This window comes from Accipiter gentilis, chromosome 17 (genome assembly GCF_929443795.1).
Source record: "Accipiter gentilis chromosome 17, bAccGen1.1, whole genome shotgun sequence".
Lineage (NCBI taxonomy): Eukaryota > Metazoa > Chordata > Aves > Accipitriformes > Accipitridae > Astur > Astur gentilis.
The window spans coordinates 16,456,078-16,475,548 of NC_064896.1; the positions used below are offsets into that span (position 1 = coordinate 16,456,078).

Here is a 19,471-nt window from a genome sequence, read left to right on the forward strand (position 1 = left end):
AGGCTGCATGAAGTTTTCATTTTTAGGTATCAGAAAACCAAAACAGGAGGAAAAAAGCTTTTTTAAAATATAACTTTCCTATCAAATGTCAAATAAGGCTCAGGCTTTAACAGAATTCCTGACCCCCAGTTCTGGTATTCACTCATGACATGAGAGACACTCTCACATGGATTCTTAGAGTTCAGCTCACACTGCAAACTTGCCCTGTGTTGGGGGTATATTCCGTAGCATGTCTTCACTTCCCATGCACCTTTGTTCACAAAACTTGCTGGAATTTTATGTCTTTGAAACTTCTAAGGCCATAGTATTCAATCAGTTCTGTTGGTCAAGTTCAACTATTAGGATGGTACTTGTAGGCATATACATGCACACACATACATTGTGTCAAAACAGGAATCTTCCTCAGGAAAACATACCTGACTCCTTGTAATTCTCTTCCCTTTCATATTTAACCTCACAGAATATACTGTTCACAAACCACAGTGTGGAGGCTGTCCTCTTTGCCATTCTAGACACTCTCCTGGGAACATTTTGTTCCTCAGCTCTACAATTTTCTTTCATAAGTTTAAAATGTCTTCCTAGTCAAAGCTGAAAATTAGTACTTTATCCAATTTATCCTGTTAGTTTTCTTTGACACAGTCAATCATGCAGTTCTTGGAACCTTCTCTCCTAGCTTCCTCCATTTCTCTCCTACTGGCATGCTGGCCACTCCTGTAATATGCCACCCTCACTTTCCTCCAAATTTCTCCAGCATTTCCACAGCAGTTGTCTTTGATCTCCCTCCTTTCTCCTTTCACATTTTCCTTCTGGGAAACCACACCTGCAGAAACAGTCAACCCCCTTTGCTACACTGATAACTTACAGACGTTTCCCTGATTTTAGTGTATTTTTTCTGTCCAGAACATGAACTGCCACCAAGTCTTGGATATCTAAAAACCAGCTTAAGGTAAGCTTAGCTAAGAGTTCTTAACTGCACTCAGTCTCCCTAACAGCATTCTTTGTCATTCTCTGTGAACCACTGTATGGTCCTGGCGGTCACTTTACCAGAGGATACCATCTTAAACTCTGACCTCTCTATAGGTCTCTATGGAAAGACCATGCTCAAATCATCCTTTCTGTGCAGTATAATACTTCAAGAATATAACTTCAGGATGAAAAGAAAGGACAAAAAAGAAGAAAAAAGGATGCAACTTTTGCCAAGACTCTTCTTATTTCACATTTCATCTAGTGCAAAATATTTTGTCAAGGTCAGAGAACACCAGACAGAAACGATATAATCCTACTCATCTGAAAGGTTGCAAAAACAGTTTTCCAAGACTGCTGCTTTCACCATGTAATCATTCTCTTCATATATTCCCCATATTCAGTCACATCCCAGTGAAATTGATTACATTCACAGCTCAACACACCCATGTTTCTATCTTGATTTTCCCCATATGACAAACAACAAAAACCCAAGAGAGATGAAGATTCCGTTAACAACAGAAACAAACCTTGACATGCAGGTACACTCGTGGTAACAGTCATTGTAATCATTAGGGGAAAACTTAAAATTTCAAAAAGCTAGTTTGTCAAATGCATAGCAAGAAGAGTCACATTTTGTTTCTGGCTGCAATCAACAGGTAAAGGTTCACATTTCTAGGCTGCAAACAGTACCTATTTAACAATTTTAAGACTGTAAAATACATATTAATAGACAGCTTCTGCACTTGAGTTTATACCCTGAGTACTTAAGGACAAAGTATAATTTGTTTCACAAATAGGTAACAGACACAGATTCAAATTGCCTAAGCAAATAAGGAACTGCATTAATTTCAGGTTACATAAATATCTTAGATTCTTGAAATTGAGTCCTGATCTTCCTAAGGTAGTGCATCAAAGGTACAAGGTAGCTTGGAACAGAAACTGAGGAGAGGTGGCAGTCAATCCAACAACCTAACCACAAGACAATTCTTCCTGTAATTAACAGAGTGCAACATGAAAGCAGTCTTTATCCATGAAATATCCCAGCCTTCCCATGTGTTTGAATCTAGTCAGGTAACTAGGAAAAATATCAGCTCTGTTTGCAGACTGTTTTGGACACATATTCTGTGTATTTAATTAGGAAGGACTATTCTTTACTTAAGGAAAAACATTAATTTTAGAAATCACCTATTCTTTCTGGATTCTGAGAAGTTCCTATGCACGAGTTCCTACACATAGTTATTTGCTCTTATATACACGTTCACCATCATGTTAAAGAAAAAAAAATGGTTTACTACAATATTTTTCAGGACATGGAGTGTTTACAAGATCTGCGATACTGACAAGCACCTTTTAGATGTCCAATTCTGATTTGGCTTCCATGATTAAAAAAATAATAAAATAAAAAAAAAAAATAAGTGATAAATAGGCAACAGTCAATGAAGATAAACCCTTTGATACCAATAGCAGTAGGTACAGCTAACAGATTAGCATCCGATTAACACATGCAATCAAAACATCATCTACACAAAATTTGTAATACCAATCAATACTGCAGTCATACTGCTAATAAGCAATTCCTCTCTAGGTCCAAGATGAATACTGAAGTAAGAATACAAAAAGCCTGTTTACTGCTAAAATCATACGAATTTCTGTGAGCAGAAGAAGTGTTAATATAGTAGAGTTCAGAAAAGATATTGCATTTGCCTAATTTTTAGCCTTAATTTTAGTCATATTGCTTCCTTCTATTTGTATCTATATATTTTGATAATGGCATTTAAGTATACTCACATAAAAATTCAACAGATATAATCTCTTCAAGACTCTTTCCTCTCACCTCAAACTACATTGCTAGCCATATGTACTGCAGAAAAGCCACACACAGCATAAATTGGTAGACTTTGGTGGCTAAAGTAAGCATGGATACTCATATAAAAGGTATGAATAGAGGTAATCTAATTTTATCAACCTTGCAGCATTATAGTTGCCATACCTGTACAACTACAGAAAGCAATTATCTAAATATCTGTCACAAGGATTGCTCAAATTGGGGAGCATTTACAGGATCGTGCTCACATGGCCTCTTTCCGCTTCTACCCCAGAAAACAGTGATAGTCTCCATCCAATTCCAGTGTGCACACACTACTGGTTGCACATACCTGTTCTACCCCCCCACACTCTCCATGCACACAGACCCCTTAAAATTGCTGGCTTAAGCTTATTAATGAAAAAAACAGTCAACTCAATATAATTATTTTCTCATGTGTTCAAGTAGACAGAGAGTCGGGCATAACTTCAAATCAACAAGTAACTAAAAACTTAAGGTCAATACTAGTATTCCCAATTTTCCTCAAAGAGTAACTAAAATCTACACAAGAGGAAAATTTTTCACAATGAGAACAATCAGCTATTGGAATAATCTCCCCCAGGAAGTGGTAGATTCCCCAACATTGGACACCTTTAAGATTCAGCTGGAAAGGGTGCTGAGCCGTCTTGTCTAGAGCATGCTTTTGCCAAGAAAGGTTGGACCAGATGATGCTTGAGGTTCCTTCCAACCTGGTATTCTATGATTCTATGATTCAATACACCTGCCTTTTTTGTTCTTATGTGCCCCTGCTTGGAGAGGTTCATACAAACCTCTACATACAAGAGGTTCATAATAATCATACAAAATACTTCTAATAGAATCATAATAGCAACTTAGCTCTCATTCATCAAAGTATCCCCGTCATGGTGGACCTGCAGCACATTCCTTGTACTCCACTGATCTTCCTAACAAGGCTCATTAAACTCACGCTTAAAATATTAATATTGGAAAAGAATCATTGTAATAAGATCTGCAAAGATCTGTATAAAGATCTGCAAAACATGTGATCTGTCCTTAAAGAAAATTCACGTAATAAATGCTCTCTGAAAAGCCTTAAGTGCATACATTTCTTCTGTTTCAAGGAAGCATTATAGAACAATTGATGTTTTATCAGCTCTGCAATGTCTGATCTTTCTCCAAGTCAGACAGGAGATCAGAGGATTTAACCTGTATTGTCCTTATAAAAATCACATATAAAATACTGCACAGAACATATATCTATGAATCCCATTTAAACTGCGCTTAATAAAGCACAAATATTTATTGTAAAGCATAATAGACTATTAGGAAAACAAAGAACTTCAGATCTCTGTTGTTTCTGTTCATTTCCAGCGATAACAAAGATATCACATTCTGGAAGTCTACCAAACAGTTACATTTTATTATGAACACGTATGATTTAAGTACTGCCAATAAATTCTACATATTTAGTTACGGTTGACATTTATGATGTTACTTAAAGAATAATAAATGCCTTAACTTGAAATATGCGCATGCCTTTAGGAAGTGAGCCGAATATCAAAGGAAGCATTTAGTAACTTGCATAAGAACAAATATCTTCTATCTAGAAAGGTTAATGAAACCACATTTTCTGAGGTTTCTGTACTGGAGACAAATGTGACAGAAAAAGAGAGCATTTACTATCCAGAAGGGAACAGAGAAAGTAAATTTTTATACAATATTCCCTACGTATCTTAACTGTTAGTACAATATTTTAATATTTCTTTCATAGTATGCATTAGATAATTTGAAACTTATTGAATGACCATTCCTGAAGCCTGTTACAGCATACTTGCATTTTAACCTTTTATGCAAAAACAATTACCGCTGTACTATTCTGTTGTGCAAATGCAGGGAAAGAAATGCTCGAAAACTACTCCACCGTTTCAGATTCACCTCGTATTTCCTCAGACCTGTTTCACAGTCAATCACAAGAAGTGCATTACAGAATACATGTCAAAGCAAAACTAGAAAATTTCATTCGGTACCCGTGACTTTCAGGCACAACAGTAGTAGATGGGGGAACCTGCAGCAACAATCACTTCCCAGAAACTGTTCACTTGCACGTTTATTAAATACACTCCCCTTATCCTCCCCCCGTCGTAACGGGCTGATAATCCACTTGCCGCAGCCTCGGGTCAGTTCCACCGGCAACACAACTCGATGTTCCTGCAGCTCACGTGGAAGTTCCCAAATAAAAACAAACTCCCCCCCCCCCCGGCCCCCGGGGGGTTCGTGCTACAAAAAAAAAGACTCATTGAACAGTTTTCCGGGAGGTAGAAACCAACAGAGTTCCATTCAATAAAACTGAGCGTTTCAGGCATGCCTCTAGACTCTCCTGTACAGCTCTCCAGTAAAAGGGAGTTTCTTAAATCCCATCACCCAAAGCTAACGTTAACCTATGCGGAATGAGGAAGAGAGGATGAGTGGGAGAGAGAGAAACAAGAGATAGTAATCTGCAAGGTAGAAGGACAGCTGCCACTCAAACAACGCCAACATTTGATAAATAATACCCCTCAAAACCCGATATTTCTTTAGCATTTGGCAATCATTTTGTCGATAGAAAGCGGGAAGAACGAGAAGTGCCGAGGAGCTAGAAAGCTGTGGTTGCTTTCTCTCGTAAAGTCTGCCAGAAGCGGAGGAGTTGTTGGGCTTTGGAAAAGAAACAGTCAAAATAACAAGGTAGCTGATAGCTGAAGATGTTTGGTTTGGGGTTTTGTTTTAACCAATAAGAACTACTTATTAATATTTAAGATCCTACGAAGAGCGAGCGAGCCTTCTGCCCTATAACAAACACATTATGATGATTTAGCTTCTATACAGACGGAAAGGATTATATCGATTCTACAGAACCGAGTTGAGAAACCCACTAAGGGACCAACATTTTCCTCCATTCCTCTAACAGGAGTTTGACAGTTAGCAGACATCCCGCACAGACATATGCAGCAGTTAGGAAAAGCAAGTGGCGCTCATTCCTCAAAGTTTCTCCCTCCAGTTTCGGAGAAACCTACCTGCTCTCTGGAAATGCAAGGCAACGAGGGTCTCCTAAACATTTTGCAGCTGCCATAGTAGCTGGCCGAAGTCTCCCCTAAGGATACGCAGCTAGATCTCCTCCTGGGTCTGATCACAGGCACTTTTTCCTCCACGCTGGGGAGCCGTGGGTGGTGATGATGCTGGTGGTGCGCTCCTCGGCTCTGAGCCGAGAAGATGCCGTGCTCCCCGCCACAGAGTGCCAGCAGGCAGCCTGCCACCCCGACCGAGCCGGCCAGCAGCGGTCTGAGGGCTGGGGGGAGCGAGTGAAGGCTGGTGAGCGACACCAGCCACGCCAGGCTGGAGAAGACCAAGACGAGGAGGCTCCGGCGCAACTTCAGGGAGCTCTGCAGCAGGGTCAGCGCTGCCACCGAGCCCAGCACCGTCAGGAGCCTGCCCAGGACCATCTGCGGCTCGGCGGGGGGCTGGGGCTCCTCTCCGTGCCCCTCCGCGGGCAGCAGCCACTGCAGCGCCACGAAGTCCCCCGAGTAGCAGCACACGGGAAGCGCCAGCAGCCACCAGCGGGTCGTGCCGCCGCCGTGCTCTCCGCGCCTGCCGCGGGCCAAGTAGCAGGTGAGGAAAAAGAAGGCACAGGCGATGCTGAAGAGGGGGCTGAGGCAGCGGGACAGGCACAGCAAGGCGTGCAACGGCCGGGGGCTGCGCCAGCTGCTCCCGTCCTGCTGGCCCCCGGCGCTGCCCCGGCCGTGAAAGGCCAGGAGCGAGAGGACAAGGGCGGCCAGGGCGCCCAGGCTGAGCAGAGCCCGGGAGGAGGCGGCGGCGGCGGCGGCAGGGAACAGCAGCAGAGAGAGGAAGCTCTTCGGGGGGTCCTGCCTCAGGGGGGTCGCGCAGCTCTTCACGTAGCCGTTCCGCAGGCTCTCCGGGTTGCTGCCGCCGCCGCCGCCGCCGAGGAGCGCCAGGGGGGCAGCCGCCCCGCCGCCGTCCGGCTGCTGGCAGTGCTGCGGGGCTTTGCTGGGTCCGTGGTGGGAGGCGGCCGCGGCGGCGGCGGCGGCGGCGGCGGCTTCTCTCTCTTCCCTCATGGTGGTCGGGGACGCGGGAAAGGGGGAGGACGGGGGAGAGGCGCGGGTCGCGCTAGCTCCGGCCCGGCCGCGTCTCCCTCATCTCCTCAGGAGAAGGGCGCCGGGCTGAGCCGCCGCTTCTCCTCCGCGGGCAGCGGCGTCCGCAGCATGGTGGGTAAAGACGGGAAAAGAGAGAAAAGGTAAAAGTCTCGCTCAGCTCGTTCGCTCGCTCGCTTTCCCCGAACGGATCCGGCGGCAGGGACTCGCCGTCGCCTCCCAGCGCTCGCCGGCAGCAGCGGCGGCCGCCGGCGAAGCCCCGGCGGGGGTGGGAGCGAGGCGAGGAACAGCCCCCGCCCGGCGGCCCGCCCGGCTTCCCTCACGCCGCTGCACACGGCGCGCGCGGAAGCCCCTGCGGCGGCACGCGCCCCGGGAGCGGTGGCGCGCTAACTGCCACGCGCTAACGGCCGCACGGTAGCGGGGGCGGGGGAGGCGCGCTCGCGCTCCACGCCCGGCGCGAGCCGCCGGCTCCTTCCCGCCGTCCCGTGCCCGGCGGCCGCCGGCCCAGAGGTGACAGGAGGGGCTGCGGCTGCGGCTGCGGCTGCGGCTCCGGGCTCCCGCCGCAGCCAGCCGAGGACTCCCGCGGCGCCCGGGCCCCGGGGAACCGCGCTCTCCGCGTGTGTTAGACAGATCTTTTAAAAAAAAAAAAAAAAAAAGAAAAATCCGGTGTATCTCCCGCGCGGCGGCCGGCCGCCCCCACGGGGGAGCGTGTGGGGAGCGGGCCGGGGCCCTGCCGGCCCAGGCGGCCTCGGGACGGGACGTCTGGTCAAGCGGTCGAGGGGCAGAAGCAGCTGAGCTGGTTTAACTTTCTGCTTTATCTTGTCTTTTTGTTTCGAGATACCACGGGGGAGTTGCTGGGACCGGCTTTACAGCACGCACAGAGTATCGAAGTATTCTCCCTGTAAGGACTATCCCTCTTTTTTTTTAACACCTGAAAAGTAAGTATGGATTAGAGTAATTTCCTACACTTTTTTTTTCCCCAGTCTTTCTTAAACTAAGTTAAAGATTAGACCACGTTGCTCGACCGGGTTTGATTATTTGCACGGCTAATCCCTTTGGAATGGATCAAAATAATCATTTTGGACCAGACCGTTAAGAAGTGTTCAGAGTGCTGCAAGTGCAAATAGGCAGCTGATGGGATTTTGAGTAGTGCCTTTGCTCATTCGTCCCGTTTGTTTGTTTGTTTCTGGAAGAGTAGCTGCTTAGCACTTTTGGAATTATAACTGTGCATCGTTACCTCGTTACTTAAGTAAATGTCCTCTGAGCCGTGTTTCTGCGTAATACTGTACTGCTTGTTTAAATCGGTTTAGAAATCAAATCAGGTAAGTCGCTGATTGCGCTTTTTGCTTGCTTATTGAAACAAGGAATTCTTGAGATGACTTGGTGCCCTTGCTTGTGATTTGCTGCATTTGAATAGCACCCGAGAAGCAGTTGCTTTGGGGAAGCTGTGGTGTAGCAGGAAGTGCTGTTGCAGGATACGGGCCTAGAAGTTGACAATATGCAGAAATCATCCAGCATGATTACTGACAGAAAGTACAATGTGCAGTGACAAACAGAGTGACTTCTGTACGTCAGAAAATGGAAATAAGTAACGATTTTTCAAAAGGCAGATCAAATTGATGGAACTTTTAATACTCTAGTACGCCTTCCTCTGTTAGAAATACTCCTACACTCTTTCCCCAGAATGAAAAAAGTTCTGTCCTGACTTGGTACACTTAGTACCAATATGATGGTACAGAATCTGTGTTTAAAAGTTTTCAAATGAGAAAACGTGAAGTTCTTCTGGGGATTGTATTCTTACATCTATTTGCATGTTAATGATACCGATTGGACCACAATCAAGTGTATGTGTAAATGTTTTCAAGGCTGAGATGTAGCTAGCTATTATGCATATCCTTTATTTTTTGATTCCCTTGAATTTAGCTAGGAAATAAACACATTCCAGAAATAAATAGTGTAGTCTTCATTTAAACATCATATTTGAGTACATATGTCTGTAGCAGCAGACACTAGGAAGTGCTTAAGGAAGAGTGCAGAGATAAGACATCGTATGATACCTTAATACCCCAAATGCAACCATCTGTGGCTTTAGCACTTTCTGAATCAGAAGTGGTGTCTTATTTTTAACAGTTCTCAGTAGGTTTCTATTCCACAAATTTGCCCAATCATTATTTTTTTTTTTTAAGTCCACATAGGCTTTTGGCATCTGCAGTGTACTACCGGAAGGGGTCTATTTTCTGATTGTTAACATCTACATCCACTAAATAGTTTTATAGGTAAGGATAGGATTTTTTTCTGTGTTTATTATGGTTATCTACATTAAATTTCACCTGCCTATGCAATCAGGGTTGCGCGGCTATTTGCAGATTCCCTCAGCCAGCTCTATTTTTACTACCATCAGTAACTCAGTATCAACAGCATACTTCGCCACCTTACTATTTTTTTGTTTTCAGATTATTTATAATGAATTAATTAGCTACTATTTCAGTGGGATGTCTGTGCAAAAACACCCTGAAGAAATGTATACACAATTCATTCCAAAATGTAATGGGAATATAGTTGTTTTCTAGTAGCATCTCTGTTGCCTAACAGTACTCTTCCTGGCATGTTCCAGGCCCCTGTCCTGAGGAGATTACAATCTAATCATGAACAATTTCAGAATAAGAAAAACTTGGTTTGAGTAGTTTAGCATCTATCATAAATTAGAAGAGCGTTAACTGAATTTCTCCTTGTGATAGAATAATTTTTAAATGAAGAAATATCTTTTAATTTATGAATCCTTAAACAAATACAGAAAAATATAAAGTGTTTCATTTAAATTGGAGTGAATAAGTTAATTTCAGGGTAATGTATTTTTGTTGTCATCTTTCGGTTTCACTAACAACATAGGTAGTTTAGTGATTTTGGTTCGTTCTTAAGGTACCATATGATAGAATACCTGCCCCTATGTAACTGTGGCTATTGATACTATAGTCTCAACGTACAAACAGATGTCTTCAGTTGCTATTTGGTAAATTGGCTATAATATTTCAAAGTGCTGAGTTACTGTTTTCATTGTCTGTCCTCTGTTCCAAAACAGAATAACTAGACAGAGCAGAGAATATAACCATGACTTTCTTCACTCAAGGCTGTAATCTTGGCATCTTCTTTAGCCTGTTTCCCTCCTTTGACCCACACATCCAGAACATGTCTAGATCTTACCACATCCACTTCAATATTTCTAAGTTTTGATCATTCCCTTCTGTTTGCACTGCCCAATTTATTTATTTATTTATTTATTGTCAGTGCCTTGCCTGTTGTGTGCCCTGTAATCTTGGTATGCACAGGGAGGGCTCAGCTCTCTTCAAAATTGCTGTGGTTTTCACCTCAAAGTACCTTTGTTGTCTCCTGTTCTTCACACACGTCAAATACAAACATTTGATTATTCCTTCCTAATTTAGTCCTGCGATTCTGATCAGTTTCTCACCACGTGGACAACTTTTGCATCTGTTTAGTAACTTTGAACACAGTTGGCCAGCTCTCCACTTCAGAAAACCATTTTGTGCTTTCTCATGTATCAGCACAGAAAGGTTAATCAAATTCTAGGAAGTCCTCTTTAAAGTTTCTCTTCAAGCCTTCCATTCTACATTCATCAAAGTAATAATAATTAGATCTATTTATTATTGTATGTAATTGTGCTCTGACTGTAATCCTTGCCCTTTTTACGTGGGGAAAGAGATTAACAATATGGTGCCTAACTTTGAAACTTTCACAGGGCAATATTTCAGGGAATTATGAGACACATCAGTGCTTTCTAGATTCTCCTTTTTGTGTATTTCTATGACAAAATTGCCTTGGATATGGTTGATGGCTTTCTTGAGGACTGAACTTTATCTTGGCCAAAATGCATTTGTTCTATTTGAGATTCATTTTCAATAATGGACTTAGATTTAATCAAGTTCTTTAAACAAAGTATGCTTTGAAATTGAAAACAAAATAAAATTAAACCAGCTACGTAGTTTTAAATAGCTTGGCTTTCTAATCATAATCTGGGATCATTTGCATAGAAATTCTTGTGTATGATTGAAGAATGGGTAAATTGATGCCTTGTCCAGGGAACAATATTCTACTACGTGAATACTGGTGTAGTGTAGAGCGTATGTGGGAAAAAAAAAAAAAAAAAAGGTGGAAATAGAGGACTTACCATATTGGAGCTCTGAGTTAGTAAGTTCTTGCATTTGCTGCTTTTCTTTCATTCATATCTATGAGGAAGCTGATGTCTGAATACCATGTTTTGGATTATTTTTTCTTTGAATATTACAGTTTGAGAAATTAATTTGCAAATTAATATAAAGACAGTTAAGATGATGCAGGCAGTAACTGTCTGTGTGTACGTCAACTTTGTTATGAATTTTACATCAGATGCTTGAATAAAGAAATGGCATTATTACAGCTATAATCAGTTAGCAAAAAAAACCCAACAATCTAAAAAACAAAGGAAATATTACACCTCCAGAAAACCCATACAAGTATGGTTCACTTAGGGAAATCAAAAGTCTTAACCAAACTTAAATGAATGTTTGGAGAAACACCAGCATTATGTGTTATCTTTCTAGGTTTATATTGTAGCAAACACTATGGCTGCTCTGTTTGCTAAACTGTAGAAACATGTGCTGCAGCTAGCAACTAGAGCTGCTTGGATGATCTCATATTTATCTGTGTGTAATGTGCTATCCTTTAAAAGCAGGCTATGATATCAACTGCTAAGATGTTTGTATGTGTTCAGCGCTAAAAGCCTAGAGACATCTGTGGTGGTTCACAGGCAACCAGACATAATGGAAACAAGCGACTGAAGGACACTGAGATGTAGTTACTAAGGGAATTAAAAAATGCAGGTAAAAGAAGCTTCTTGTGCAAGCCTGTTCACTATGCATGATGTCAGTATACTTGCAATAAGGTGGTGTTAACGTATTTGTCATGTCTAAGGGTGGGAAAGAGAGATCGGGTCGAGTTGCATTCCACATTAAGCAAAACAGTCTGTTTCAAAGGTAAGTCGCAACATTTTTGTCTTCATGTGGCAGCAAAAATCAAGTTACTACAAGTTACATCTTTTAGTTTAATTTGTCAAAAACAGGCACATGGCAAGGAAAACTGGAAGGGAGTAGTGGAAAAAAGTTGTTCCTTGAATGGTAAGATGTCTCTAGTGGATATAGCACTTGTCAGTTTAAAAAGTGTAGGCAATAGCACTAGAAAGATGGAGCTGCTATGATACGCCATTGTTAGATGAGCTTTCCCATTTCTGGCGAAGGAAAGTATTGGTGCAATGATGCAAGCTGTAGCTCAGCAGCAACAAACTTTGACGAACAATCAGTAGCAGAAATATTGTATCAACCTAATTAAACACTAACTCTTTAGAAACTGGAAGGACGCAGATCTTTATCTGGTCTCTCAAGTTTTTTCTGGTGCCCATATTTTTGTTTTTATGAAAAGAATCATCAGCATACTGGCTTCTGGTACTGTATCCAGATGCTTCTACTACTGTATTTTTTTAATCTAAGCAATTGGCCTCCTCATCTGAACAAACTTGGACTCTTCTGGAATGGACCAACATGTGCATCTCCAGATAAGCATGTAATGATGTGCACCTCTACAGCTGAAATGTATTTTGATCGTACCCTAACTCACTTTAAAGGTGAAATTGCCAATAGACAATGATTTTTCATGTTTTACAAGCAGAATCTATTGATGCTGATGTGATTTCAATAGCCAGGCCATGTATACTCTGCGTATTCCTTCAAATAACATTAATAGCCTAACACTTCATATTAGCTTTATGGAAAGTTTTAATAGAATTGCATAACTTTTAAAAATATCATTTTTATGCAATATATAATGTATAAATTTTAAAAAAGTATTTGAGAAGTCATTCAGAAATTTCCCATTTAAATGAATGAGGATGTCTTTGGATGAATTTTTTCCCCAAGGTACCATGAATTTAGATGCTTATTTCTAATAAAAGTAAAGATAATGGGCTATCAAGTTCCACAAATAGCTGTCAGAATTCTGGCTTTAAGTTATTAGAGAACTGTGTAATTATATATGGTACTGATTTTTTTACATGAGCTTATTTGGAGAATAGTGGGATAGTTTAATTTTTTTACAATAAAAATGCAGGAATTTGTCAAATGTGAAATTTTTCCCAGATTTCACTTTTTCAAAGCTGATTATTCAAGTACAATTTGTTATCCTATGGTGTAAGCAAAACTGAAGATTAATAATAAAACAGAAAATAGGTGACTTTCTTCATATGTAGCATCTCTCTGTAAAAAGTTTGCTTTATGCTGAATCATGTTTTATTATAAAATCTACACCTTCAGTGAAATAGCATTAAACTTAAGAATACATGCTAATATTTTGATGGCAATTCAGTCCTTAATTTGCTAATTGAAATTTCTGTCTTGAATTGAAATAGAGGCATTTTATGGACTCTGCTTATTAATGGTGCTAAAGATTAAATCTAACTAGGGAGCTGGTTTGGTTTTTCAGAGAAGTCTGACTTAACATACGAGTATCAGATGCATAAATATATTCTGAAAAAGATGAAAATCAGTCCAAGTCAGGTGATTTATTGGGAGGGAGAGGGGGAAGGAAAAAAAAAGTGAGCTGAATCATTCAGTCAGTTTCATTTCCATGTCTTTCGGATACCCATTTTACTGACCCTAAATCATTAAGACAGGTCCTTGTTAATTAACATTCATTTAAATTCTGTTAAATTGCTAAAATTACATTATATTGTCAGCAGGCATAAAACAACCCAGTAAAGAAATTGTGCTGAGTTATACCTCTTCAGGGTCTGGCCTGTGTTTCAGCACATGCTTGAGTATAGTCTCAAGTCACATGCTTGAGTAAATCTCAATTTGAGTATAACCTCAACCTGAGTATAATCTCGATCTTTGGTTGTATTATTTCATTCAGTTATGTCTATGAAACCCTTATAGGCCTTAATGTATTCAGAAGTTCATCACACTTAATGCTTTCTTATGGTAAGTATTGTAAAAGCTTGGACCTAGAAGAAAATAGTATTAACATACTCACTATTTGTTTTGTTAATAATTAAAGAAAACTGAAACCTTTGACTTGAAGTATCAGGCTGCAGATGTCTGAATAATAGTGCTTTGACAGAAAATATGTGGAAATATGTACAATATCTTACCTCTTGAGTAAAAGAAAATTATCTGGAATATTAAGCATTCAAAGATTATTATAAACTAATATATATCATTATCTTGACTTCTAAAATGTTTGGAGATTAACTTGGTTTTAGCATTCAGAGTAATGATGGTCTAATAAGACAGTCTATGTTAAGCAAATCTCCAAAACAAAACATATAAATGTAACTTCCCCTCCACTCCCTGCCCCACTACAAAAGGAGAAATGTAACAGAATACTGTAATTGTGACTTAGTAACTATTTCTTCTGGAGATTCAACAGGAGATTAAAAAAATAGCAGAATTATGCAATTAAGCTAATTAGTTCATTAATGTGGAAGTATTTTGTCATTCTAACCACAGAAGGAATTCATCTGAGTAAAAAAGCAGACAGGAATAAATTGTGGTAGGAGACAGAAATTGTCTAGTTTTAAAATGATAAATTTATGTGGTTTATGTCTGTCCTCTGAAACCTAAGCATGGCACCAACATTTCTTAAGTTAATTTTATTTTTATTAATTGTTAAGACCAAGTTGTTCATCATACATAACAGGAGCCTTCTGTGTTGTCCAGGAAGTCATGCAGTGAAAGTGTTCCAATTTCAAACAACTTGTCTCGGTAATCTTTCCTATTTAAGTCTACTTATTTAGCTAAAAGTTGCTTTTCTTCCTCATATAATGCAATAGGACTGTTTAGCTTTCATAATCAATACTGCATATAATTGCAGTAGTTTTTCAGCCTGCTCTTAGCATCTTAGTCGAAGGTCCCGCTCCCTTTCACCATTCGCAGTTTATTGCAAGTGGTACCCATTGCATGCTTTGGGCTTAAGACAACTCAAAGTCTGAATTTACCACATCAGAAACTGCACACTAACTAAAGACTTGAAATGTTTTTGTAACTCTGGTGGGTTGCTGGTTTTGTCTCCTCTGTATGGTATAATGATATGTCATGATTATTTACAAACATAGAGGGATTGTATTTAGTTATCAAAGGCAAACAAATGTAGGTAAAGCAGACAGCAGTTTCACAAGATCAAGTAACAGGTAAGTGGCTTGATCATTTAACTCGGCTGTTTTTGTGCTCAAAACTAGCACTTACTACCTTTAGGCATGATGTTAAACTAAGAGGAGGAAGAACAGTTGGATGTGAAAATGTATTTAAATATTTCCAAGATGTTCTTTTTTGTCAGGTGATATTCTTTATGAGTAAGAATAAATAGGATCTTTTAGAAAATACTGCTAATCTCGGGGGGGGGGGGCGGGGAGGGTGTTACCCAAGCAGGAAAAACTAGTCCATCATAAAAAGCCTTTCTCCCCTATTGTTAATAGCATATCTGAATTGACTACATAAGCAAAAATGCTATGGAAATTTTACAAATTCTGAATCTAGATAATGCGAGTGTGTTAACTTAAGTTGATTAAATTTTATGTGCTTATTTAGAGCTAAAATGTATCCAGCACACTGGGGTACAAAGTAATGATGTAGAAAGAATCAGCCAGTTGCACCTGTTGGATCTTTCTTGCAATGAAAGAATAGTAATTGACCCGCAATAACAAAAGCAACACATTTAGAAGGGTTCTTTCTTTGCTTTAGAGTTTTTGTGTTTGAATTAACAACAACCTGAGAGGAAAGGACCTTGAAAGAGAGTGAACTGGACACAGAAATAGGTTTTACCAGAGCTGATTAATGAAACCCAGAAGTTTATATTATGATACCTTTGCATTTATGCTCAGTTAGTAATAACTGGGTAGCAATGACTGATGCTTAATATAACGAACTCAAATACTGTATCAGTGAAGAACTATGTCTAAGTTTACATCATTAACTGATCTCTTATTGATCATGTACTTGCAATATCATCTATACCATTCCATAATGGCTCCTGTTGTGATTGTTTAAATTATGTAAGAGTTCATGGAAGCATGGAAAAAAATCTTGAGGGTTTTTTGAGAGCTAAAAATCTGTCTAGTTCAACCTTGATGGAATTTTAATTACATTTGGAAAAAATGTTGTATCAGTTGCAAGTTACATGAAACGCATGTATCTTACTTTGTTATAACTATTAGCATAACTTTGACCATGAACTGAGTTACAGAGCTTTTTATTTACTTAGCATTCAAATAATTTTTTTTTCAAGAGGAGTAGGTATCACATAATAGAATTCACTAATACAGTATTTACTAGCGCTGATCTACAACAAACTGCAGTGCTGTCTACTTGATTACTTGTATTGCTATATTCAAAATGTCTTCTTTACTAGAATTAGAATGTTTATTAGATGTGAATACATTGCTAGAGAAAAAAGCATAGTGAACAAACAGTACAATTAGTAAAAGAAATGAACATGTACCTATATTACCCTTTATTATTGTTTACATACTTGCTGATTTGTAAAATTTGCTGATTTATAATCTGTTTCGCTGTGACTGCTAATTACAAAGACTCTAAAATTCATAATAATTACTGCTTAGTACAAATGTGTGCTTGATAATGGTTTGAAAGTTTGTGATTCCTGGCCACTTTTTTTTTTTAATACATGATTATTATAAGGCTTATTGCAATGTAGTAGTTTCCTAAATGTAGGTCTCCTAGATGCATGCAACCTTTGGGATTTAAAACACTACACACTGCTTTCATTATCTGATATATAAAAATTACAAAAAAGCTATGTACCAGGGCTTTAGCCAAATACCAAAGAAGCTGAGTGACATACTTTAACTGAAGTTGCTTATATCATGTATTCAAATTGCTGCTGTTAGTTCTGAGGCACTTTTATATTAAAAAGTGAACATCAGATGTTAGGTAGTATTATTAAAGGCTGGATTTAAACAAGATTTTATGTTCTTCAGTTTGGGCCTTGATTACTTACTGTGAAGTTTCTTAAATAGCCCTATTTGTTAAAATATTACCTACTTGGCATGTTTGCTTTCTTTAATGCTGAAAGTGAGGAATCTATCCTTTACAGACAAATTTAGTTTTGCTTTTATTTATTGACACGTCCTTTTCCCATAATTGATGCATTTTTCATGAAAGTTCTGAAAGGGGTGGAGGGAAGAAGGAAAACAGCATTCCAGTTTTAAGGAAATGTTTAGTTAAACTTTCAATGCTTTCTGATATGTTACAGAAAAAAAGATAACCATTTTCCAGACTCAATTTATATACTTTGTAGTTTAGGAATTGTTAAAATGTACATGGGGCAGTTGTGGTGTTAACTGAAATCCTGGGATGTGTCCTATTTAGTTACCTCCCCAGCCAGGTCTCCTAAACAAATAGGTCTGTACCAAATCTAATGGTGCAATTAACATATTTCTGAATAGAAAAACAATAGATTGCTGTAAAATATATTTATCTGGCATTAAATTAAAATAACTAAGGAATTGTCAGGTTTTGAGTTGAGAGGCACGATCCTGTACACTGCCCAGCAAAATAAAAAAGCCTTTGAGAGGATAGCAGGAATGCTGCTTTAGTATATATTTTTTTATAGTGAGGCTTTAGGCAATAATGATCTATAAACAGGATCATGCTTCTGAGAGGTCTAGCCAAAAGCCTTTGTTTTTATAGCAGATATAGAAATATATTGACTTGGGACATAAACAAAATGAGTATATAATAGTTTATTTTCCTATATGTAAGGTAATAAGATTCCAGTTGCCAGAGCAGTATGCACAAGCATAATTGTTTTCTGTTTGTGTTAATCTGAAACATATTTAAAATATTTTGATAAATGGACGTGACATTTTATAAGATGTTTGTGAAGTCAGGCTGTGCTTTCCCAGTTACTTGGAAAGTTTGTCTTAAATGACAAAATGACTTGCAGAAATTTAACTTGCATGAGACTTAGCCAATAGAATCAGGTACTTTCCATGTATTGTTAATTACTTAATCACTGAACATAGGTCACAAATGCAAATGTAAATTTTTTAGACACGGAATGCAAACAGTATGTTCCAAGAGTTGAAAGCTGTTTATTCCGATAAGAGATCTGTCATCTGTTTTTCCTCCTTCCCCACCTTTTTTTTCCCCTTTTCTCCCCTTCTTTTTTCTTTTCCACCACTTTCCCCCTCCTTTTTTTCCATATAGACAGGCTACAGGACTCTCTAAGGGCTAGCTTTCTTAAAGAGCTTCCTTGATGATTAATAGTAAGCTAAACATACTTTGTTTGAATTAGGCAAGGATTCAATATTCTCTTTATCAGCTGACCTGTGTTTACGTTCACACTGAGAAAATATCTGTACCTAGCGCTATAGGTCAGATAATCTTACTGATAGCAGGAGGAGCATGCACAAGTATCAACCTCCTGCATAATGTCAGTGTGATGATAAGCACAACCCTCTTTCTACTCAGTTGCTCTTAAATGTCTACTGAATCAAAATGATTCCTCATTTGATACAGTTCCTGTGGTGTGTGGAAAGCTGACTCCCAACTTTGAAACTTTTTCAGTATTTTTACAGCTAAGAGAGTTTTAGCTGCTGCTGGTATTTTTATTCTACTTTGTTTAGGTTCTGCTTTGGGGTTTTGAGAGGTGCATTGATCTTGGTAATTGTTTCTTAATCTCAGGTAATCATTCCCATTGCTTTGATAGCCCATATTCCTGGGCAACTTTGTCTTTTTGCCCACTAAGATCATTAGCACTAGCTTCAGGAGTATTTGTTAATTAGGTTTGTGGGTTCTTCAGAACCAAGTAGCATCAAAATAGCTTATTATCCCTTCAACACAACTCGAGAATTGCTTTGGAACACCGTGTTTTAGGCAGGATGGGAAAGAGCTGTACTCCAAAGACAAAACGCCATACATGGGACCCTCTGATTCCCAAGCAAGACCTTAGTACTGGGTCAGCTCCATGACCATTGTGGCAATTGGAGAAGCTTGTCAGACCTGCAGCATCACCTTACCTGTTTTCCAGAAAGCAGGCTATTGTCATATTCTCATGGTCTTAAGGAAAAGATCTCACTGTGGTCTAGATCTTGACCTCACTTGGTGCTTCAGAAGTGCTTTCCAAGGCTACTTTTCAAAGAACTCTTGAGTTACTTGTGGTCCATAGAAGAGTGGACTCTTCAGCCTCACTTCAATTCCATATTTGGAACTACCTTGTGTGCTTCTCAAACTATATCCACAAGTTCTTTGGCCATCTGGTGACCTTTATCAGATTACTGCCCGAAGATTTTTGCCAGAAGTTTGACACTCCAATTATTGAGGGTCATATGTCATCTAGAACAATCCAGCAAGCCTCACTTGACGCAGCAGGGACAGAAGTCTGTGCTTTCACCTCCTCCTTATTTCTTAGGCAATTTTCTTGGCTTCTGTGTTTCCTGGGAGAATAAAACAATTATAAAGAAAGAGATTCTTTAGCA

General features: G+C 39.5%; 2 protein-coding genes across 3 annotated transcripts in view; one reads left to right on the forward strand and one right to left on the reverse strand.

The window, feature by feature from the left end:
• The window catches only part of PDE3B (phosphodiesterase 3B), a 95,559-nt gene extending 88,356 nt beyond the window's left edge, over positions 1-7,203 (reverse strand). Inside the window, exon 1 of one of the 2 annotated variants that reach the window (XM_049819841.1) lies at positions 5,842-7,199. In XM_049819841.1, coding sequence (XP_049675798.1) covers positions 5,842-6,897 — 1,056 coding nt within the window. In that variant the 5' untranslated portion in view covers positions 6,898-7,199. Of the gene's footprint in view, positions 1-5,841 lie in introns of both variants that reach the window. The other variant, XM_049819842.1, reaches the window with a different exon arrangement.
• PSMA1 (proteasome 20S subunit alpha 1) overlaps positions 6,388-19,471 on the forward strand; it is a 33,315-nt gene continuing 20,231 nt past the window's right edge. Inside the window, exon 1 of the mRNA XM_049819867.1 lies at positions 6,388-6,433. The gene's annotated coding sequence lies outside the window, so the exon portion shown is untranslated. The remainder of the gene's footprint in view (positions 6,434-19,471) is intronic.